General features: G+C 52.7%; 2 protein-coding genes across 3 annotated transcripts in view; one reads left to right on the forward strand and one right to left on the reverse strand.

Annotated features, from left to right (window-relative positions):
• WASF2 (WASP family member 2) overlaps nt 1–12,498 on the forward strand; it is a 79,552-nt gene extending 67,054 nt beyond the window's left edge. For both annotated transcript variants that reach the window (XM_047724804.1, XM_047724805.1), the window contains exons 5-9: nt 887–1,004; nt 2,007–2,137; nt 4,255–4,410; nt 6,886–7,400; nt 8,501–12,498. In XM_047724804.1, coding sequence (XP_047580760.1) covers nt 887–1,004; nt 2,007–2,137; nt 4,255–4,410; nt 6,886–7,400; nt 8,501–8,658 — 1,078 coding nt within the window. In that variant the 3' untranslated portion in view covers nt 8,659–12,498. The remainder of the gene's footprint in view (nt 1–886; nt 1,005–2,006; nt 2,138–4,254; nt 4,411–6,885; nt 7,401–8,500) is intronic.
• Nucleotides 12,499–19,968: 7,470 nt separating this feature from the next.
• Nucleotides 19,969–23,396, reverse strand: GPR3 (G protein-coupled receptor 3). The gene is made up of 2 exons (XM_047726761.1): nt 23,316–23,396; nt 19,969–22,239 (listed from the first exon to the last, which is right to left on the reverse strand). The coding sequence occupies exon 2, from the start codon at nt 22,232–22,234 to the stop codon at nt 21,242–21,244; it is 993 nt and encodes a 330-aa protein (XP_047582717.1). The 5' UTR covers nt 22,235–22,239; nt 23,316–23,396; the 3' UTR covers nt 19,969–21,241.
• Nucleotides 23,397–23,747: the final 351 nt, after the last annotated feature.

Here is a 23,747-nt window from a genome sequence, read left to right on the forward strand (position 1 = left end):
ATTAGTGTTTGATTCGGAAATGCTTTCTGTGTGTCAGGACAGGCCAGGGAATAGAATTGCCTTTCTAATAAATGTCCACCCCTAGCGCATGCTTTCTGGAAAGAGAGAGAGACTTAGTCATGCCAAAGTGCGGGATTCCAACCAGGACTATCAAGTCTGGTAGGTAACCCTTACATGGACACTCAGTAGCTCTCTTGGTTACTTCTGTCACCGCCACTAAAAGATGGTAATTAAATCTTATCATAAAACAGCTGGCCATCTGTTCTCACTGGGGCCCCCTTGTGGTTGGGGGTACGGTGGGGGTACTGAGCTATTCTAGAAGGGAGCAGGAAGGTGGATTGCTATGGTGACCTGTTTTTACAGAGCAATAACAGCTGCATACATAAACACTTTCATGTATATGTGTATCTATACATAATGTACACATGTGTGCCTGCACATACATGTACAGGCTTCAGGTGGGTGGGAAGCTGCTAATGGTTCCTGGAGAGTCCTGGGGAATTGGTGGAGGAAGGGGAACCAATGGCAGAAATCCCCTCTGATGTGCCAGGATATCAGGTTAATCCTCAGGGAGATGTCTGTAGCCATGCAGATCATTAGAAATAATCAGGATCCCTGCTGCTCTAGCCTGTTCTTGCCCTGACCATGCAAATTCCTCTACCAGGAATTGAAAGTAAGGCTAAGTTTCTTAAAAAGCCAGATAAATAAAGAGCTGCCATTCTGGGGGCACTGGAATGCTGGTGTGTAAGAGGAAATATGTGGTCAATTTGAATGACTTCTTGATTCCTCAGTGTAAAAACTGCTAACTGGTAGGTATTTGGAATATTGGATTTGCTTGGGAGCTCATCTGTCTACTGACAGCTACTTGTCTTCATTTCTATCCCAGGGACGATGGGAAAGAGGCACTCAAATTCTACACAGACCCTTCGTACTTCTTTGATCTTTGGAAGGAGAAGATGCTGCAGGACACCAAGGATATCATGAAAGAGAAGAGAAAGCATAGGGTGAGGGGAAAGGGGCCTCTGTTCTACACATCAGTAGGCACGATTGTGGAGGGGGGATAAAAAGGAAGCCAGTCTTATATGAAGTAATCATTCCGAGTGGCTGCTTGCTTGGATGCCAGGTGAAACTCTTTAAAAAATGTGTCCACTCCAAGCACAACCAAGATGAAAGTATAAATCACACCAAAAATGTGTTTGTTCCCCCTAGTGCTATTAACAATTGAGTATATTCAGGCTGAGTTTTAGAAATTGACTTTTCTATTCACCATTTATTTCTCTTGCAATTTGCACCTGACTCTGCTGGACACTCAAGCTAGGCTAGTCCCTTCCCCGCCAGTTTTGCAGCTCATTTCTCAGAGAGCAGCACAGGGCTCCACAGTGTTTGATTTACAAACAGGAACGGTTTAACACCTTCACTACTGATTGGGTAGGGCTGGGTGAGTAGGCCTAATTTTGGGAGCCGCTCCTCTCCCCTTAGACCTCCATTGATGTGTGTAAGCGTATGACCAACCAATTGCAATGTCACAATCCCATTAGCATGGCTGCCGGGAGGCCCAAGAGAGCACCAGGGGCGAGTGCAGCTGAACAGGCTGAGGAACTCCTCATTGGTTGTTTGATTTTGTTTTGTTAACTGTTTCCTTATATTTGTCCCAGAGACAGTGACTGACCTTTGTGGCAGAGCAAGTAACAAATAGCTTTTTACTAACTTGCTAACAATTAGAGCTGCTCAGAAACATGAGTGAGTTACCCAGAAAGGTAGTGAGTTTCCCATCTGTAGAGGTGTCTGAGTGTTGAACTGAGTGAATGTGTTTGACCTTGGAAGGTGGTTTGGACTAGGTGACCTCTAGGTCACTCCAAAACCAGTAATTCTATAAATTCTCTAGTTATTGTGTGTTTTCGAGGCACGTTATCTCTTGGGTGTGCATCCCTGAAGGTGGATGGAGTTTTAATGAAGGACTTTGGAATAATGTTTTACAAAGGCTTTTCTGTTTCTTTTCATTATAGAAAGAAAAGAAAGATAATCCAAATAGAGGGAATGTAAATCCACGTAAAATCAAGACACGGAAGGAAGAGTGGGAGAAGATGAAGATGGGACAGGAGTTTGTGGAATCCAAAGAAAAGCTGGGGCCTTCTGGGTAGGTAATGCTTTCGTATTATTGGTAGCATTTCTGAAGGGCCTGGGGCCATGGGGGTAACAGCCTGGCAGCTCTGGTGTGGCACCTTTCACACCCCCCTGAAGTCTGGCTGTGTGGCTAAGATCAATATCACTGTTAACAGCTACCTTAATGTGCATCCATCTGGTGATAAAAATTTGCTGAATAAATCAAGAGACTTAGCAGTTTAAATGAGATAACTGTAGTAGTTCGGAAAAGAAGGCCCACGGCTTCTAGTGCCCTTGCTCTGCCAGACGCTAGTATGTCTGTGGGCCCCAAAGGAAAGACTGGAAAGAAAAGAAAAGTGGTCTTGGGAGCCCTTTGCCTCCAGAGCATTGATTTGAAGGTCATGCCTAAGAGCTGGGCATTTCACAGGACTGGAAATGGCCCGGTAGAGAATTTGTGCACATCACCGAAGCAACTTTTCAGTCAGCCTTTGTCAGTCTCAGGAGAGAGGCTGGCCAAGGGACTGAAAGCAGACCTCAGAGACAGTGTGGGAAAGGTTGCTCGGCCAGTATTGAGGCTATATATCTACATCGGGAAACAGTAGATGTCAGTCTGACCCATTTCCCAATACCAAATCACACTGGAGGTTTAAAAGGGGAAAAAAAATGGTTTTGAGCTTGGTTCGATGCTTATCCTGGTGTCCGACCTGTGTGACATTCAAAGCCAAGTCACCACGACTGCTTGGCATGAATGTTGCCCTGGTTTTTTCTCTAAATACATTGCATCCTGGCTGTCAGAGAACCATGCCAGCCCATGCCGGGTGTCTAGGAATGATAAAAGGAAAGAGTTGAGTTGTTCTTGCTTTTAGGAATAACTCTACCATGAAAATCTTGACTTTTAAAAATCTTGACACTTCTGACACTAGTTCTTCTTGGATTAAGAGATTTGTTTTTTAAAGAGTGATGAAGATGGTGAGAGAAAAAATAAACCTTTCTCTCTACAGGGAAATCAGACCTGAGGGTACCTTCATTACCTTCACCTCCCAGTAAAAGGGGCCATTTGTTCTGTGGTCCCATCCTGTTCAGACAGGCCTTGTCCTAGGTTCTATGACTGTAAGGCCAGAAACTTGCACGTTCATTTGGTTTTTGTTGTGTTTGTGTGTAATGAGACTAGCGAAAATGAGGACTTTGCCTTCCATTTTCCTGTTGTTCAAGAAGTTTGGGATTGGGCTACATGGCTGGTCTGCCTGGATGTGCTTGTTGGTGAACCTATAAAGAGATGTACCAAGCCTACAGGGCTCCAGGCCTTGGGGATTTTCTGCATCAGAGCATCATTTGACTCGTTAGTTCCCTCCAGCTCTCTTCTCTCCGGGGTCTGTTTGAGATGAGTTCTTTAGAACCCAGCAGTAGTGGAGAGAAGGGGGAGATGGAGCAGAACCAACCGTATTTTGCTGGCTGCTGTTTGTTGTATTCGTGTCATTTGGAGGTTTGTTGGTCACCCAAGGCCCAGTGCTCTGAGGGATAGGTTTGCGTGAGGCACAGGCCCTAGTACCCTCCTTAAGTTGGCAGCTCGTCCTATTGGATAAGAGACCTGGCAGGGAGACCGAGTCTAGCTCCCACACAGCAACTTGCATTTGTCCTTAGCTTGGTTTTGCAATCAAATGCCTCCTTGGCCTTTGAGTACTCCAGAGGCTTGCTGACCTCCACACCAGGCTGTGTGCCAGTCACGTGTTTGCAGCTCACTAGCCTTGGGGCTCAGCTTTGCCCTTTGCCACAAGACAGACTTTGGGATTTTGCGGATGGGCTGCTCTTAACATTTGGGAGAGAATTTAAAAGAACTGCTGCATTTGACAAGGCCAGCCAGCACTGGGAAAGGAGCAGCATGGTTTTGATTATCCGTGTTGAATCCCATTCCTCTGAATCCAGCAGGAATAGCCGGGAGAGACTTAACAATAGAATTCAGTACTAAATTTTAATCCTGAATTTAGTCCTAAAATAAAGTTTCAGAATAGCAGAAAATATGTGGGAATATTCTTATTTCGTTCTTCCTAAAAGCTTTTGTATCAAATGCATTTTTGTAGGGTCTCTTAAAAAAAAAAAAGAGTACCACTCACACTCTTTAAATGACAGTTTTGACATTGGGTTCATTGTCAGGTATCCACCCACCTTGGTGTACCAGAACGGCAGTATTGGCTCTGTTGAAAATGTGGACGCAAACAGCTACCCACCACCACCGCTGTCAGACTCCACTTCTCCACCTTCTCCTTCCTTCTCTGAGGACAGCTTGCCTCCCCCACCAGCAGAATTCAGGTAAATGGTGCTCTCTCTCCTGTCTACTCTGGGTGGTTACATACTCAAGAACAAAATAAATGTACCTCAGGCCACCTGGCTGGCTCAGTCAGTGCAGCATGCAACTCTTGATCTCGGTTGTGAGTTTGAGCCCCGTGTTGGGTGTAGAGATTACTTAAAAAAAATAAAGTCTTAAGGAAAAAAAAACCCAACAAAATAATTGTTCCAAATTCAGGGCAGGACCAGTAAAATAACTTGAAGCAGGTCTCTCTAGATAATAGAAATAATTAACATTTTATTAATTGTCTGTGAGGTGCCAGGCATTATACCAAACACTGTATATATTGCTTCATCCTCACAACAGCCCTCCTGAGATAGGTACCCATTTTACAGATGAGTAAATGGTGAGGCACAAAGAGGTCAATGAATTCACCTAAGGTCACACAGCCAGTCAGAGACAGGGCCTTGATTGGAAAGCAGGTCATTCTGTCTGCAGAGCCCGTATTCTTTTTTTTTTTTTTTTTTTTTTACCTTTTTTTTTTTTTAAGATTTTATTTATTTATTTGTCAGAGAGAGTGAGAGTGAGCAACAGAGTAGGCAGAGAGAGAAGCAAGCAGGCTCCCTGCCAAGCAAGAAGCCCGATGCAGGTCTTGATTCCAGGACCCTGGGATCATGACCTGATCCAAAGGCAGACACTTAACCGACTCAGCCACCTACGTGTCTCGAGAGAGCCTGTATTCTTTTTTTTTTTTTTTTTTTGAAGATTTTAATTATTTGACAGGCAGGCAGGCAGAGCGGGAGGGGGTAGCAGGCTCCCTGCTGAGCAGAGAGCCCAATGTGGGGCTCAATTCCATGACCCTGAGATCATGACCTGGGCCGAAGGCAGAGGCTTAACCACTGAGCACCCAGGTGCCCTGAGAGCCATATTCTTAACAACTAGCTATACTGGAGCAGATAGAGATCACCAGCTTACCTCTTGTTTTTTCTTAGCTTTAACTCAGCATGGAATAAAGTGGTATATCGTCTGCTGTCCTTAAAATATTTAACAGACACCTTGCCCAGTTATCGAGGAACTTAGCAATCAGTCACCTTTCTACCCTGTTCTGGTTCATTTCACTGCCAGAAAGAATGAAACAAAGGAAAAAGGGAGGTGAAACTTCGACTTTGTCTGTACTGGTGTTTGGCAGAGATGTACAGGGGAAGAGTTAGAAAATGGCTGGAAAGGGTCTGAGGAGTGTTCAGATTTCAGTGTTTGCTTACAGTTACTTTTCCCTTTCTGATGCCTGACAAATGAGAGCTTTGAAAGATGCACTGTTCTCTGTGGACACTGTTTAATCGGAGATTAGATATGTTGAAGACCCCTCAGCTGGACACCTAGAGCAGTGCTGTAACCCCTCCCCTAACCCAGCCCCATTCTTGGTGGCTCTTGACAGCATTCATCCCAGAGTGCTTTTGGCTGGCGGCCCTGTCAGGTGCAGCTAAGGCTTGAAGGTCTGTGGAAGGTTCCAAAATGGATGCTTTTTTCTGAGGAGTAGTTATTAGTGGAGGGTAGGTACAACAGTGGAAAAAGAAACCTTTCAGCCTCACACATGGCCTGAGACCTTACAGCTGCAGCCAAGCATATCTGACCCGGGAGGGATGCTCCTTAGTTGTCTCTCAGCCCAGGCAAAGTCTGGTGGCACATTCATTTCCCATCTCTGCTGACCCTCAGATCTTCATCCCTTCTCAGGACTTTCCTCATGAACACTGGAGGTGCATTTACCTCAATCTGTGCCCTGTTCAGGTTTGGTCAGCTTAGCTTGGGTTTCCTGCCCTCACGAGATCTGGTGAATGGTAATAGCCTGAGGACTAGAGCCCAGTGGGTGGGTGACGTTTGGATTTTTTTTTTTTTTAAGATTTTATTTATTTATTTATTTGACAGACAGAGATCACAGGTAGGCAGAGAGGCAGGCAGAGAGAGGAAGGGAAGCAGGCTCCCTGCTGAGCAGAGAGCCCTATGCGGGGCTCGATCCCAGGACCCTGAGATCATGACCTGAGCCGAAGGCAGAGGCTTTAACCCACTGTGCCCGACGTTTGGATTTTTATTCCAGTTTTTCTTGCACACCTCTTGGTCCTGGTTCCACAATTAAACTGACTGTCTGTCCTAGAGGAGGGTTCAGGAGGGTGTCTTCCCTTGGAAGGAAGCTGGAAGGTTTGAGGGGGACCTAGGTGATGACCTTGGCCAACCCTTACCTGATAGAGGAATCCCAGTCTAAACTTCTCTCAGATAGCTTTTCTCAATTTCTGCTTACATCCCCTTGCTGATGAGAAGCTCATTGCGTTACAAGACTGTCATTGATTGTTGGTCTGTTCTGACCATTCTCAGGTGTTTTCTGTTTGAGCGAAAATGAAATGATAGCAGTCAACAAAAATGAACCTAGTTTCGTAGATAAGCTTTGTTAGAGATGGGTGTTTGCATGCTGAGAGTGATGGTGGGTCTCTTCTTTGTCCTTTCAGCTGCCCAGCAGACAGCAACCAAAGAGGGCCTGGCTTAGCTGGACCCAAAAGATCCAGCGTGGTCAGCCCAAGCCACCCACCACCAGCTCCTCCTCTGGGCTCTCCACCTGGCTCCAAACCCGGGTTTGCTCCACCGCCTGCCCCTCCGCCTCCACCTCCAATGATGGGCGTTCCACCCCCACCACCGCCTGGAGGATTTGGGCCTCCAGGGACCCCACCACCACCTTCACCCTCATCTTTCCCACCTCACCCCGATTTTGCTGCCCCTCCGCCTCCTCCCCCACCGCCCACAGCTGACTACCCAACTCTGCCACCACCTCCCTTGCCCCAACCAGGAGGAGGTGCACCTCCCCCTCCCCCCCCTCCTCCTCCTCCGGGGCCCCCTCCTTTCCCTTCCAGTGGTGCAGAAAACCCATCTGTTGTACCACCACCGCTTTCTGATGCCACCAAGCCTAAGTCATCCTTGCCTCCTGTGAGTGATGCCCGAAGCGACTTACTTTCAGCCATACGTCAAGGTAATTCCCAGTGCTGGGTCCAGGACCTTGAGGCCTTGTCTTTCTGCAGCCAGGATGACTGGAGATTGGATTAGGGGTTCCATGCCCTTGGGTGGGCACAGATTGGGAGGGACCTCAGGCCTCACATCACCCTAAAGAAAGGCTTAATTCTAAAAATATGAAAAATGTAGATTTCTTTCCACCTTAGTTTAAAGTAAAGGATTCTTGGGTTCAGAAGAGCTTGTGACTCTTGATCTTGGGGTCATGAGTTAGAGCCCCACCTTGGGTGCAGAGGTTACTTTAAACAATAAGTAAGTAAGTAAAGTTAGGGATACTTAACTTGGGTCTTTGACCTTGTCTTAACATTGACAAGAGATATTTTGCCTGTGTTTGCATTCATTTTGTGCCACAGAGAAAACCAAGCATCACTAACCTAGAAGGTACTTCTCTGGCCACACTCAGTCATGCCCTGTCCTCCACTTTTGTGCCTTTCATATCCGTCCTCCCTTCTGTCTTCCCCTTTCTCACCCTGTCCTCTTCGGCATTTTTCTCCTATCCCCTTCCTTCTTTGTCTCCTTCCCTTCCTTCCTTCCCACCTTCCTGCCCTCCCTCATCATCTCACTGTTGTGGAGCATTTATTCTCTTTCTGTCAGAGGTTAGGTCTGGTCCCAGTGGGTTAGAGTGGTTTCTTCTGTTTGTGAGCCTTCTTAGAACTAAAGGATTGTCTGGGGGAGAGGAGTTGGGGCAGCTGAGCTCAGCGGTAATCAGCTGGGCAGACTGCATGCCCAGTGGGTACAGTTCGGTGACCACTCCCCACCTAGACCCTCATGAGAAGTGCCATCCTCACCAGCCTGACAGAGTGGAAATGGAAAGAATGGCAGGCTTCCTTTTCGACACGCCTATAGCACTGGGGCCAGAATTGGATAAACCCTCATCTTTCTTTCCTTGCTTCCGCCTTTCCCTTTTTGCTTTCTCAGAGTATCTTTCTTCCCCCGACCTGTTCCCCTGACTCTGTCCCACCTCTGGTCACTCCCCCTTCCTCAGGCCTGTGTGGATTCTGAGACCTTTTGAGATTGACTCGACTTCTAAACCTCTCTCTCTCTCTCTCTCTCTCACATCAGGCTTCCAGCTGCGCAGGGTTGAGGAGCAGCAGGAACAAGAGAAGCGTGATGTTGTGGGCAACGACGTAGCCACCATCTTGTCCCGTCGAATTGCCGTGGAGTATAGCGATTCGGAAGATGATTCCTCTGAGTTTGATGAGGACGACTGGTCGGATTAACTCTTTCTGCCTGCTACCCACCTCTTTTTTCTTTCCTCCTGCTGCTTTCTTTGATGCATATCCCAGCAGTCTAATGTGGGGGGGAAAGGGAGGAAAAAGAATTTCAAGGGGCCAAAGTCTTCCCTGAAGCAACCAAAGATATATCCAAGTGCTTCCTCCAGATCAACATATATTTTCCTATCTCCCCATGGACAGGTCCCCAGATTCAGTAGCTGAGATGTTCCCTCTTCTCTTCAAGTAACTGTTACATATTGAGAGAAGGAAATACTCCAAAGCAGATCCCTTCGATTGGATTTAGATTAGAGTTGATAACTTCCCCTGAGAGCCATTTTCAACTATGGTCTCCTTCCAAAATTCTTACCCTTCAGATAATACCAGCCATCTTCCGGTCCTAAAGCCTGCCCCTTTAGGGGCAGCCCCTATCCTTGCAGCCCCTTTCCCATGCACCAAGAGGGCTGAGCAGGCCACATGCCCTAGCAGCCAGACTGCCACCCCTTTCTGCCCTGGTCGGCAAGATGAGCTTCCCTTTGCTAAGCCGTGTCTATGTCTGGACGCCCTTTATTCTAGGAGCCATGAGGCCCTAAGGAGTGTCTCTCCCTTTGCCCAGAAATGGTGCCTTCTGAAGGCTGAGCTTGTTGCCTCCTTCCCAAGCCCTTTCTCCAGAGTGTGGTGTTCAGGTGTCCCTTAAATGGCCCTCCCTCACTACCAGGTGCTCTAGCTACCACGGCCCAGTTCAGACTTCTAATACCCACGACCAAACTAGCCCCAGTGCGCAGGGATCTGGCCTCTGCTAACTGTCAGGAGCCAAGCCTAGAGACTCGGAACTGCAGAGCTGGTGGAACTCCTTGGACTCCTGCGCCCTTGATGACGCTGAAATCTAGAGATGGGAAATGACTTGCTCTGGGTTACACTTTGGATGGTGACAGAACTCTAGAGCCCAGAATTGCTGATTCCAAGTCACCTCTGCCTTCTGGGACCAAATAGTGAGCACTTGCTAGAATCTAGGCAGAACAGTCTTGGCTCTGTGCTACTCCAGACCTCACCGTAGGTGGGAGTCCAGTAGGAGGGCTCAGAGCCAGTGCCAGGCCTATCCGTGCTGCTCAGAGCCTGTAGCCTGTCTTAAAATTCTCTGCTCCCCCTTTACTATCACCACTGAACCACATGACCTTGGGAGCTGCCCTTCTGGGGGACCAGAGGTAGTGAGAGAAGGAAGGGGGTACACAGCTTTGACAGGTGCTGTTTTCAATTCCTCTGCAACTTGTCCCCCTTTTATTTCCCCAATTTAAGCATAGGTTCTGCCAGCTGTAGAAACTTCAGTCCCCCAGGCTCATGGCTGCCGCAGGTAGCTGCCTAGGGGGGCCTGGCAGCCGTGAGGAGGGCTGAAAGGCAGAGGGGCTCTGGCTGTAGTTTTCAGCTCCCACCTCAGTGCGTGCAGTGATGTTCCCTCCCTGACTCCCCCTCTTCCCAGAGCTAATACACAGGTGCTATTATTCAGAAAAAAACTGGTCAGCTTTGGCCAACAGTGAGGTTTCTTCTCTTCTGCCCTAACTATTGTGTAGCCTCTTATGCTGAAACCGGCTTCTCCTGGCTTCTCTGGCTTTCAGAGCCCTGAAACAAAGAGAAACAGGATCTGTCTCTACCCAGCACAGCAAATGGTTGTAGTAATTGCCAAAGCCCTCATAAAGCCCTCCGGCTTGAGGAGTGCGTGTAATCATGGCTACTACCGCTGTGCCCGGGCTGGCTGCTCCCCCCTGCCTCCTCTCCGTGAACTCCCAGTGCGGGGGGCCGAGCCTGTAGGGGCCCTCGTACCCTCCTGCTGGGGCTGCTGCCAAGTGGACCCTCCTCCCCCTCCTCACATCAGGTGTCTGGCACAGGGCTGGCCCCATGCTCCAGTGCTGAGCAGTCCAGGCTGTGTGTGCTCCCGCCTGGCACATTGGAAGCTGAAGGTGCTTTCTTCAGAACCCTAAAATGGCTGTTGAAGGTGTCCCTAGCTGCAGCCCAGCAGTGGCTGGAGAGGCAGGTGGAGGGCAGTGGTTCTCCCAAACAGGAGTCCTGGGGCCTGTCCAGGCCAGGGTTTGGGCCTAACGGCTTTGACTAAATTACCCCCATCCCCCTCCATTCCGGAAAAGGGGGAGCCAGAGCCACTCGCTATCATTCTGCTCTGACCTTGAAGGGGGCGGTGTTGGCCTGGCTTCTGGAATGGACACAGTCCGCCCTGGAAAGGGCTGGGGGCAGAAGGGGGGGGGGCACTGCCTGCGGAAGGTAGGATTAGATCATTAGCTCAGTGACCTCCTAGGGTTTCGATGTGCTGTGTTCTCATCCTACAGCTGGTTTGGTAATGATCTGCAAGTCCCGGAGAGCAACAGCACAGCTCTGCCTGACGCTCTCATTAAAATCTATGCAGCCAAGCTCAGCTTTGTAGCAGCCGGCCTTGCGCAGCCTCCTCAGCTCGGGGGGCTGGGGACCCAGTCAGCCGAGAGGCCCTCTGGGCTCTATTTATGCATATGTGTACCAAAAAACCAAAAAACAAAACAAAAAAACCCCCCACTTCCTTAAACCCAGAGCCCTTTAAGATGATAAAGGACCCTATGCAGGTAATTGTGTGCCTTTAGAATCCTGTAATTGTAGAATGCAAAGTTTAGTGATACTTAAACGGGGCCGAAGCTGGGGAGTGTGTGCAACAGTGGCTCCTGAGGACTCTTAAGCGCTGAAGGCAAGGAGCCACCTCCCTTCCCTAGTCTGCCCAGCCCCGGGGACCTGCCCCCATTCCTGCGGCCCAGGGACCCAGCTTCCATCGGCGGTGTCAGAAGTGACTTGTGGCTTTGCCATGGTTGTGAGAGGACTACATTCCAAAGGAACAGCCACAGGGAGGGGGCAGGCTGTGCGATCCTCGGAGGCTCAGAGCAGCTGGCCCAAGCTCCAGCTCGCCTCCAGCGGAAGCTCAAGCGCCCTCAGAAACGACCCTGGCCAATGTCACCGCAGAGCCGAGGCGGTGTTGTCAGGGCTAATGTGAAATCTCTTCCCGTGGCGCCGGTCCTCCGGCTCTGCAGCGCCAGCTTGGACAGATTGAGGTCTCTGTGGCTTTGGTGACCCTGCTTAAGCATTCCCACTGTGTCCCAGCTTTGCTCTCAGCCTGCCTCCCTCCGCAGTCCCCCTCACCTGACCTCCGGGCCTGGGGAGGGGGCTGGTGCCCCAGGGTGAGGGGCTTTTGCTCAGGAGAAATGTCAGGCCTCTTGGCTTCAGGCTTTGAGCTCTCCTGGGTCCAGCAGACCTGGAACCAGGTGTCACTAGGAGATACGCCTCATTCTGTGCCTCAGTGAGGGCTAGGGAACAGTTCTGTTATTGTATTAACTTGACTCAGTTAACTCACTTGAGAAACTAACCAATTTTTACTTCCTGTCTAGAATGATGTACATGTAGGAGCGTGAGCTGTTATGCTCCCAAAGTGCCTTGTTTTCTCTGATATGAATATATTTATAAGGACCTATTCCAGTGGATTCTGGGTGTGGTTGCCACGTCGATTTCAGGGAATGGGCATCTGTGTAGTAGGGATACAGTCTGGAAGTGCGTCCCTCTCCCCTGAGGGTAGGATTAAACCAAACCCCTGAGGTGACCCCTTCTTCTTCACCCTACTCTTCCTCTTAGGCCCCTAGGAGGATGTCCAGTTTTTTTAAGCCCTGTGGCTCCAAGCCTAGTCTCCTTTGTTTCCCTGCCAGGCCCATGTGTGGACCACATTAGCACCCGGTGACCTGAGGATTCCAAGTAACGATTTTATGTTATACATGCATATATGTAAATGCCAACATTTTAAATAATTTGATAAATCTTTGTAGCTACTCAGCCACCTCTGGCATGTGTGTGTCTGTCTCTAAGGGGAAAAGTGTTTGGAAGGGGACAACATTAATAGCCACAGGTGGTGGCCAGAGCTCTGGAGGGAGGTCTGGTTGGGGTGGGGGGAGGCTCAAGGAGCAGGAGCCCTTGGGGTCTGGATGGTGTACCCTGTGTGGGAGGGGGAGATGAAGGCCGGAAACCATTTTGGTTTAGAAGGTTGGGGGACCTAGAAGCCCAGACCCCCGGCCCTCAGCCAGCAAGGGCTGCGTGTTGGGGCCAGGGGAGACTAGCTGTTGGCCACTTGCATCAGGCAGAAGAGAAGCACTGGCGGAATGCTGATGTTGCCTCCCAACATCTGGCCGGCATCTTGTCTGCCTCTCAGACCCAAGCAACTTACCTTAAATAAAATGATTTTCAGCGGAATCCGATAAAAAGTTTTTAGGCTGCTGTACACCCCCTCTCCTGCCTGGGAAGGCAGAGGGGCTGAGTTTCTATTCTGACCCCAAAAAATGACCTACCCAGGAAGCAACGGTTGCTCCGAGCACAGCTGCTGCGGGTGACAGTCCCTGGGGGTAATTTATGGGCAGACACCCAGTTCCAGTTCCAGGCTCAGCGGACGCAGTGGGGTGGCCCCGGGAGAGGGGCGGGGAGCAAGGTTAGTGACTCCACTGGTCACGCCTGCTCTTCAGGGAGAAAGAGTCACCCACCGGCGTCCCAGGAGAGGGGGCAGAAGTTTTGAATTGTCAGCAGTTGCTGCGCCAGCCGCTCTGAGCTCATCGCTGGAGGTGGGGGTGCAGGGGAGGGGGCGCAGGAGCCGGCTCGCCCCGGCGGAGCCCCTCGCTCCACCCTCCTGCTCGGGCCTGTGTTTAGTCAGCACTTGGCTTCCCGAGGCCGGTGACTGACAGGCAGCCAGACGCCCGCCCTGGGAGAAGACAAAATGGTGGTGTCGGGAGCCGCCCTTGCTGGGGAATTGGAGGGGAGGAATGTGGTTCTGGGAAGCAGGCGGCCCCAGCTTAAATTCCAGCTCCTCCACTTGGGAGCCGTGACCCCATGCTTCACCTCGCAGGGCTAATCCTGAGAAGAATGAGCATTTGCTGAGCGCCTACTACCTGCCCAAGACTGCACACACTTTATCCCAACCTTAGGAGGCAAGGGTCTCATGGCACACATGAGAAAAACAAGTTCAGAGGTTGAGCTGCCAGAGATCGTGCTGCTGGCTAGGAGCGGAGGCACGCTTCAAACCTGGGTCTCTCTCAAGCCAGAGGTCACGCTCTGTCCATGCACCTGAAACAGCTTTCGGATTCTCCCCCAGTCGGGAGTCCTGGTCTTCAGCTTCCTAAGCGGCATGCTAGGGTTTTCCGTTGTGGTCCGCCCCACCCCCTGGTGCCCAAGTTTACAGGTACCTGTTGTTTTTGCTCCTGCTCCAAGCTCCAAACCCAAGTGAGCCGGACTGAGGGCTCAACTATCCTAGACGGCGAGAGTTGGAAGTACCTCGCGCCCTGAACTGCCGGGGAACACAGTGGGTCCCTAGGTGCGGGCTCGGGCTTCCCGCAGGCGCACCGCGCTCAAGACCCGCGCGTGCACGCACGCGCGCCCCCGTGAAGATTGCACGTTTAGGCACAAAGACATGCAGACACACACAAGGTGACACCTGCACACGTGAGGGGGTACACTTTAGATCCCAGGCCCAGGGACATGTGCACACACCGCACCTAGAGCCCTGCCCTTGTGCAAACAAGGACACAGATCAGCACACAGTTACAGGAACACATAATCGCAGGCCAGCCTCGCGCCGGCCTCAGGAGCCACCCCTCCCTTCGCGCTGCCGCCGCCAGTTCCTCACTGCCCCCCTCCTGGCCGCCCAGTGGTCAGGGCAACCTGGCAGCTTCTCCCGTGAGTTCTGCTCTGGGTGGTTGTCACCTAGTTCCCTTCTCCATAATGAGGCTGGGAGCCGTTTCAGGCGCTATTCATGGTCCCTCAGCCCCGGGAGATGACGGTGTCTAGTGGGAGGTCTGAAGCTAGAGGACAAAAAAAAAAGGAAGGAAGGAAAAAGTCTTTACAGCCAGAAGAATCTCTCATGGTAGAATTCTCAGTACAGTGGTGGCAGGAGGCCTGCATAGACCACCCCCCACACCCTCAGCAGGCAGCCAGCCGCCCTTGCCTGGGGCACTGTGCACACCTGCTCTCTCCGTACACAGATTTCAAGAGAAGCAGACCTCTGGGCGGACAAGGCAGAGGTCAGGCCTTCTAGCTCCCACATCGCTGCTCCCTCTCTGGGCCTCAGCTTCCTCACCTATTCAATGAAGAGTTAAGTTGACCACGATGCATGTGACCCTCCACCCTGGAGTCTCACCATCTTGGGACACCTCTCCCAAACGTCACATGCCTGAGTAAAGCACATCCATAAACACGACCCCATGCATTCTTCAGGCCGGTCCTGGGAGATTTCCAACACAAAGCTTTCAAATGCTATTTTATGGTTGAGGAAACCAGGCACAGAGGGGCACAGCAACTTACCCAAAGTCACACAGCAGATTGGCAGCAGGAATGGAAAGAGAAATCCTCTTCTTGTGGGCACCAAGCTGCCTACAGAGTAGAACTCTCCCTGTGGGCTCAGGCCCAGAGCCAAGGAGACAGAAACAACAGAGACTAAAGCCAGAAGCTCTACCCCTCCCTTTTTTTTTTTTTTTTTTTTTTTTGGTTAAAGGTTTCCATCTTGTTCTGTTTTGTTTAGTAAGCTCTATACCCAACATGGGGTTTGAACTCACAACCCCAAGATCAAGAGTCTCATGCTCCACTGACTGAGCCAGCCAGGCGCCCCAGAAGTTCTGCCCTTCTGTGGAGCCTTGAAGGCCCAGGGGAACCCAACAGAGGTCCCAGGTTCCGTGTTGAGATGGAGGCTGGGAAACGGCATCTTGCACCCCAGGGGAGTTCCACCACTCCCCACCCCTACTGGCAGTCTGCGCAAAGCCAGAGGCAGGCTAAAGAGGCACCCTACTCCGTGGCCACTTGGTAGTCTGTTCATCAAGGTACCACAGACGTGAGTGGTATGTGCATGTATGCCTGGACTCCACGGGTGTGTACTCACATGTCGATGCGTGTTCATATGTGCCTACAAGCACACTTAGGAGCATATTCATAGGTCTGTGTAAAATGTAAGTGTATGTGCTTGCAAGCCTGTATACCTAGGACGGCATTCGTGTGTTTAAACAAGGCGTGTTTTTTTTTTAAACATTTTTATTTATTTATTTGAGAGAAGAGAGAGACAGTGAGAGAGAGCATGAGCGAGGAGAAGGTCAGAGGGAGAAGCAGACTCCCCGTGGAGCTGGGAGCCCGATGCGGGACTCGATCCCGGGACTCCAGGATCATGACCTGAGCTGAAGGCAGTCGCTCAACCAACTGAGCCACCCAGGCGCCCCAAACAAGGCGTGTTTTGATGTACATGAATAAATGGTTTCTGTGTATCTAGCAGGTAAATTTATGTACATGTCAGATGTTGCTTGCACACGTATTGGGTTTGTTCATGAATGTACTTGGGTATGTGCGAATGTTCACATGCATTTGCGTAAAAAAGTGGAGTGAATCACGTCCATGCCCATGACAGCTGAGTGTGTGTAAATGTGTGTGCAGGGAAGGCTCCATGCGACTGTGTACCCATGACTCATAGGGGTGCCCTCTGCAGAGAATATGATGTCAGTGTTCCCCTAAGCTCTGGTACCGGGTGTGCACTGCTGGCTCTAGCCAGGCACTGGGCTCGCAGCACCCCCACCCCACCTCCGCATTCTATTCCCCAGACCCATCCTGCTTGGCCAATTTGCAGCCTCTCGCTCCCAGCTCCCGAGAAGGCCTGCAGCAAAGTCAAGGGGCTGGTGGCCAATTAGCGAGGGGGTTAATCAGGGATCTGGGGACCCCTGGGGGGCGGGAAGCCGAAGACAGGCATTGAGGTTGGCAGGAGCACTTACTGCCTGTCATGGGGGTGGGGGAGGGGAGAGACAAGGAGGGGAGGCTGAGCCCGCCTGGTGGCTGAAAACGGAGGGTCTGCCTGTGAATTCATGATTGCTGAGCACTGATAGCAGTGGGGAGCCTGTGTGACTGTGTGTGCAAAGGGGCATACACATACATGCATTTGCGTCCTTGAATGTGGTCCTATGTGAAATGTGTGTACCCAATGGGATACCATCTGTTTAAACATGTGCAGTTTTGTGTCTGTATATGTTGGTGTGTGATGGTGTGCAAGTGGGCCTGGGTATGCAAGCATGGACAAGGGCAAGCCTGTGTGTGCATACTCGTGCATGCAAGGGTGTGTGCACACATTGACAAATGTGCTCCCATGCAAACACATGCACATGAAGTTGAGATGGCCCGCTAACGTGTGCAATGGTGTGTTGTGTGTGTGTGTGTGTGTGTGTGTACCAGTGTGCAGATACACCTGGCTAGATATGCATGTCCAGATGTATGTGCGTGTGTGTGTTCTCTGAACGGACTGCTTGTGCCCATGTGTGTATGCCCGTAGGTCTGCACGTATACAGGTCTCAGCGTGTCAGGAGCTGGGGAATGTGGGCTGGCGGGCTCCGGGCTCCAGGAGAGAATCTGACAGACGACCAGACTTGCAGCAGCCCCCAGCCCCGGGAGCCTGTTTTCCAGCCTGCGGAAGCTGTGAGCCCGTGAACTCATCTTATATTAATAGCTGCTGTCTCCTCACTTATTGCCGGGAGAGGCGGTCATGGCCCCGGCGGGGGCTCAGCATTCGGGGCTCCTCCCCTCCCCCACACAGGACCTGGGAAGAAGGGAGGGAAAGATGGGCCCTAGAGCTTACCAGGCAAGAAGGCAGGGCTCAGGGCTCCAGCCCTTGCCTCCCCCAATCCACTGCCCAGCTCACCTCCCAAGCCTCTGTAGCTGGTAGGATCAGGCATGGGGGTGGAAAAGCGTCAGGGCCTTGGACACCCCCCGCCCCCCAACAACCCCCCCCCGCACACATATGCACCAGACATGCTCTCACCAGTGCTGAGTAGCTCTGGGCTGAGAACCAGATGAGTCTAAGGCAGCAAGAGACAGAGAAGTCTTTAGCTTGAGAGGGCAGACATGTTCCTTCTCTCAAGGACCCTCCGCTGGAGGGGGACACACAGCCCTGCGTTCAGGGGTCCCTATGCTGATGAAGAGGGCAAGACTTCTCTATAATATTTACTTGAGAAGTACAGTAAGGTGTTTTGTATAAACCACATCTTCAGGGCCACAAGAGGACTTAGCCAAGGAGGCTTCCTGGAGGAAGTGAGGGTAGGGGTGCAGGGAGGACCTGAACTGTATCTACAGAATCCCTGGAGGAGGGAGAAACCAGCGAACCCCACCACGCACATGGGCTCCAACCCGAGGAGCAGACCGAGATATCCCTCAGGTTGAGCCCAGAACCCAAGCAGAGAGACGCCAGATAGGGGCTTCCAGCAATGTCTCAGGTCCACCATACTACCAGGGGCAGGCAAATGGACTAGGGCCCGCAGCGTGGCAGCCTACCCCAGGCTCTCCCAGACAAAGCTTTGGCTTTGCTGAGCTCTGGAGCCAGGAGCTGGGATGGGGGAGGCAAAGGGCCAAGCCTGCCCAGAATAGTATGGGCACTTGGACCCTTTCCTTCTGGTTCGTCCCCCCACCCCCTCGCCAGTGGAGGCTCCTTGGGAACATGGGTGAGGCAGCAAGGATGCCCTTCTTCACACCGCCCCTCCCAAAGGTGTGGGGGCGCCTAGACACCTCCAACTTCTCCCCAGCCTGGGGACAGGGCTCCCTGCCCGGGGTTTCCTTGCTTGCTGTTTCTGAATTGCTCTTGAAACTCACGCCCTTACCCCGGATAGAAACAGATTTGAAGTCAAATGGCCCCGAATTCAAATCCCAGTTTGGCCCTTTGCTATGTGACTTTAGGTAGACCTGTTGTCACCTTCAGTGAGGTCTTTCTTGGGATTCCCTCCTTTAAAGATTACACGTACTCCCCGTGCCCTTTCCCTGCTTTATTTCTCCCCCAGGACTCTGCTCTCTGACATGACCAAATCTTAAACTTGTTTCTTTATTACAGTCTCCCTTATGAAATTGAAGTTGTCCGCAAGGAGGGCAGTGAATGAATGAGGGCTTTTATTCTCAGAGCCTCAACTTCCTTTTCTGTAAAATGGGGAGAACGATAATACCACCCAAAGGGTCATGGTGATGTGTGAAATATTTGGGCCGAACCTTGGCATGGAGAGGTGCTTGCTGAGTGGGTGTCTTTTCCCGAGGACCTTCCAGGAAGGTGGGGAAAAAAGTCTCCCCCTGACCTGGTGGGACCCCTTGCTTTGTATTTGGATTGGAGCTGTGTGTAGCTCAGCCTAGGTCTGCCTTCCACCAGCTCTGACGCTGCCCCTGTTGGCAGGTCCATTCCCCTTGGGGTCCTGTGGCCAGTGTTGGGGAGTAGCCTTGAACACTAGGTGTAAGAGCTCTTGGCCAGGGAAATGGAGAAAGACCTGAGTCTTAGCCTGGCACAACTGTGTAGGTTTGAGCAATGACTGCTCAACATCAGGCCTCAGTCTCCCTGTCTGTATAATGGGGGGGGGGTGTTCTAAGGGTTCCCTCTCCAGGTTTTGCCTACCTGGGAGCCCTGGGAGGCTGAGAGGCTTTGCAAGCCAAGAAACAGCTTCCTCTTCAGCCACACTTCCAAACCTGAGCCTGCCCTTGCCTGGTGAACATACTCTTTCTTGTTCTGAAACACCATTACTCGGGACCCGCACACTTATGTCCTCAAATGCACACATTTACCATCACTGGCCTTTGGATAGAAAAGAAGCTCTTTCAGTTCCAGAATGACCATAGTCCCTCCAACCTCCTCCCAAATGTGGCCTCTGGCTCCAAGAATGAATCCCAACACAAATCAGGGTCCAGAATGTCCTGAGCTCCGGGCTTGGGAAGGAAGGAGAGGAGAGGCCATTGGCTAATGGAGCACAGGTTGTGGAAATGGATGTTTCCTCGGGCCAGTCACTAACCCTCCTTTGACCTCAGTTTTCTCATCTGTAAAATGGAGAAGATACTACTGGTCCCATGGGAGGCTTGTTCAGCATAAACAAGGTAACATAGGCAGTACACTCGGTGTAGTGCCTGGCACACACTAAACACCCACAATTAGAAGGAGCTGTTATTAAGGAGATGGATATGCTTTGAGCATCAACTTCATGCCAAAGCTCCAAACAAAAGCGCATTCTCAACCGGAGAAGGGGTTAGCACCCTGGTTCCTGTCCTCAGAAAAAGATGGGATCCTTGGGATGCCTGGGTGGCTCAGTCGGCTAAGTGTCTGCCTTCCGGTCGAGTCATGATCCTGGGGTCCTGGGTTGGAGTTCTGCATGGGGGCTCCCTGCTCAGCTAGGAGCTTGCTTCTCCCTCTGCCTCCCGTTCCCCCAGCTTGTGCACGTGCGTGCTCTCCTTCTGACAAATAAATAAACAAAATATTAAAAAAAAAAGGAAGGTGGGGTCCTTGCCTGGCAGTGCCCAGGTATGAGCAGAGCAGGGGGGCCCATTAGCTCAGCCTCTAAAGGGGCGGGGGTGTCACCTGTCAGCCTCACTCCTCCCTGGGTCTGGAGCTTCCCCAGATCCCTCCACAGGCTCCCAGGCCTGATCTAATCCCCTCCCATTCCAGGCTTTCCGCCCACATCAGGCCCACTCCAGCCCCTCCACGCACAGAGACAGAAACAGACTTATCACAAAATCATTCTTTATTGAGCGATGGGTTGGGGATAGGGATAGGGGAGCACTGGAGGCCATACCCCGGTTGGCAGAGGGGTCAGGTGTTGGCTCACACCCTGCCACCTCTAGGGCACCGCAGGGTGGGGCCTGGCCCCCAGGTCCTGGCTGTGGCGCTGGATGCCAGGCTGGAGTGGACTTGGGGTGGCGCGTGTTCTGGTCCCGGCTGCCTGGCCGGGCTGCAGTTTCCCCCGAACGGCCACCAGAGGGCAGCCGGCCCCCAGCGCAGAGGAATTCTCGGTTGCTCAGGTGATGGCTTCTTAAAAAAATAAAAAACCAGAGGCTGGTGTGTTCTCCCAGCAAACCCGAAAGGGGTGGGCCTGGGGAGAAGGCTCTGGTTTCTATGATCTCTTTGATAAAAAATAAGCAAAAAATAATAACAAAATACGTGGTTTCTCTTTCTCCCTTTCCCCTGTCTAGGAACTGAGGTCAGCAATGGGGGTGTGGGGACTGAGGGGTACCCTGGTATGGCCTGGATTTCAAGGTGTGGGTCTCTTTTTTTTCCCCTTACTGCCCATAAATAAATAAGTAAATAAATAGGTAAATAAATAAATTATAAATAGATGCTCTTTTTGTATGTGCACATATAAATAGATACATTTTTCTTTCTTTCTCCTATCTAGGCAACTGAGTGACTAACCTCTCTGGCTCTTTAGCTTGGAAACCCAAAAGTAAAGTGACATGATTAAGGTCAAAAGGGGGGTGGGGGGAGATCAGGGACTTGGAATGGCACTATAAAACACCCAGCAGCATTCTGGAACTCCAAGCCAGCTGGGCTGTGGGACATTTCTGAGTGGAACCCTGGTCACCTGAACATTCTAGAACCATGGAGCCAGCTGAGCCCTGTAGGGATCTGGACAGAATCTTGTGAAACACCCGATGTCCTAGAACTCCAGAACCAGCTGGGTCTTGGAGGTGTGGAGCTGGGAGGTTGGAACAAAGCCCTGGAGGACCTAACATTCTGGAATTCTGTAGTGATCAGGGGTGGAGGATCACCGGGATAGGACTAGACGTCACTGGGGGAACGGGATCGGAAGGGGATCTTGGAAGAGGAACAACAGCAGCAGATGGCCCACAGCACCTTCTGCACGTCCTGGTTGCGGAAGGCATAGATGATGGGGTTGATCATGGAGTTATAGGTTGCAGGGAGCAGGGTGAGATAGGTGTAGAGGGGTGGAGAGTGGGCGTCACCCAGCAGGCAGTAGACAGTGAAGGGCAGCCAACAGGCGGCAAAGGCGCCAAGCACCACGGCCAGCGTGGCAATGCCCTTTCGGGTGGCCACATAGTGGGAGGCAGGCAGCAGATGCCGTTGGAGGGCAATCTGCTGGGCATGGCGGCAGACGATGCGGCAGATCTGGGCATAGAGCTGCAACATGATGCCAAACACCATGAAGAAGGCAACGGCCAGGACCACCAGATGGTTCTTGGAGAGCGGATATACCACGCCACATGTGGCCCGGGCATCCAGACAGTTCCAGGCCAGTACAGGCAGCAGCCCCAGGCCCAGTGCGCACCCCCACACTAGGGCCAGCATCACATAGGTCCGAGTCACCGTTGTCTCTGAATAGTACGTGAGGGCATTGTACAGGGAAAGGTAGCGGTCGACCGTGATGGCCAGCAGGCTGCCCACGCTGGCAGTAAAGGCCATCGCCAGCACGCCAACCAGCACCAGGCTCAGTTCCACCGAGCCAATGCAGAACACAGCAGCGAAGTGCAGGACCAGGCCCAGGCCCGCCAGCAGGTCGGCCACAGCCAGGCTGCCCACCAGCAGGAACATGGGGGCACGGAACGTGGGAGTGCCCACAATGATAGCCACCACCAGCGCGTTCTCACAGGACACCAGGGTGCCTGAGATGCACAGCACCACGTCCCAGGCCCTGGGGGAGGGCAGCGGGGCGGCTGGACCTGTGGACCCCTCTGTTGAGCCCACGCTGCTCACATTCACGTTGCCTGAGCCGGCGGAGAGCCAAGCCAGGGGGCTGCCTGCACCCCACATCATGGTACCTGTAGGAGAAAGGCCCTGTGAGAAGCTGGCGGGCTGGGTGCTGGGCGAAGGGGTCTGAACGGAACAAGGTGCCACTCAGGATACATTGTGAGTGTGTCTCCTCAGGATACCTGGCTGGGTCCTAGTGTTTCATCCCCCACTCGTGACCCAGGGCACCTTCCAGGATACCATTGTCTCTCCCTGCCGACCCCCACCCTCACCCCAGGAGGGACCTATTTTCCTCTCACTGTACTGGGTCCCTCCACTCTCCCTTCCAACTCCCTGGCCCCGCAGGCCTCTTTCTCCCACGTGTGTGACCAGCGGAGAACCAGGTGAAGGACTACCATAAGTGGATGGGGGGCCCGTGGGATTCTGGAGATGCCAGGTAGGCCCAGCACTGGGGAAGGGAAACACATCTCTAGACTGAGGGTAGCTCTGCTCCCTCCCCATCAGGGAGGATGACGCTTAGTTATTGAGGCTTGCCAGACCCCTCACGAGTCTCTGTATTGCCAGCCCGAGGCTCCGCCCCCAGAGAATGCGCGTGAAGCTCCCTCCAGCCCCCACCCTGCACTCCCGGGGTAACACCACCTAGAAACTCAGCCCCACCCCCAACACACGCGGGCCCAGACTTCTGTCCCTGCCAGACCCCTCTTTCTGCCTGATCCTCCGGGTCTTTGGAACAGACACCCTCTGCCTGAGGCCCGGATCCCTGAGTCAGACCCCTCCTTCTGCCCGGACACCTGGATCTTGGGCCTGACTCCGCATCTTGCCCGTGTGTCTAGATCTCTAAGTGAGACACCTCCTGCTCGGACACCTGGGTCCCTGCCTCCGATGACTCCTGCCAGCCCAATCTCAGAGGACCATCAGTCCCTCCAGGGCCTTGGGCCTTGGAGGAGAGCGCACCTCACGCGGGGTCACCCAGATGACGGTTCTCAGCACCCCGGACACTGGGTCCCCGCCTGCTAACCCAGATTCTGGATTCCTGGTCTTAACCTCCGACCTCTGCCGGCCGCTGGGAGCGTCCGCCGGCCCTGCTCCCCAGCATCCTGCGTGCCCTTCCGGATGCCTCGTGCCTGCAGCGGGGCCCCCTACTCACCTCTCGGGACCTGGTGCGGCTGGGTCGCGTGGAGGCTCTGCTCGGGTCCGGGCGGCGAAGGGTTTGCGCGGACCGGGAGAAGCCCCCGCGGCCGCGGGAGAAGCGGCGTGAGTCACCCGCCCCGCCCCGCCCCCGGCCCCTGGTTCGGTGACGTCAGCGGCCCGACCGGCCAATGGGTGCGTCGCGCCGGGGCGCTGCGCGCGTCGGCGAGGCATAGTAATGAGGCCTCGCACCGCCCGCTCCCCCATTCATAAAAAGCGACCGTGGCTGCGGCCCCGCCCCCTCCCCACTCGGCCCGCGCTGTCCTTGACGCGGCGCCCTCTGCGGGCCGGGATTTCGGGGGGCGCCGGTGGGAGACCTTGGAGAAGTCTTAGGGACGTTGCGGGGAATATGTAAGGGGAAGCAGAAAGGGGCCCTGGAAAGACTGTGGGG

Source organism: Lutra lutra, chromosome 4, assembly GCF_902655055.1.
Source record: "Lutra lutra chromosome 4, mLutLut1.2, whole genome shotgun sequence".
NCBI classification, from domain to species: domain Eukaryota; kingdom Metazoa; phylum Chordata; class Mammalia; order Carnivora; family Mustelidae; genus Lutra; species Lutra lutra.

Bases quoted from the DNA above. Each gene is read 5' to 3' on its own strand.
- GPR3 (XM_047726761.1), bottom strand. From the start codon at position 22,234: ATGATGTGGGGTGCAGGCAGCCCCCTGGCTTGGCTCTCCGCCGGCTCA.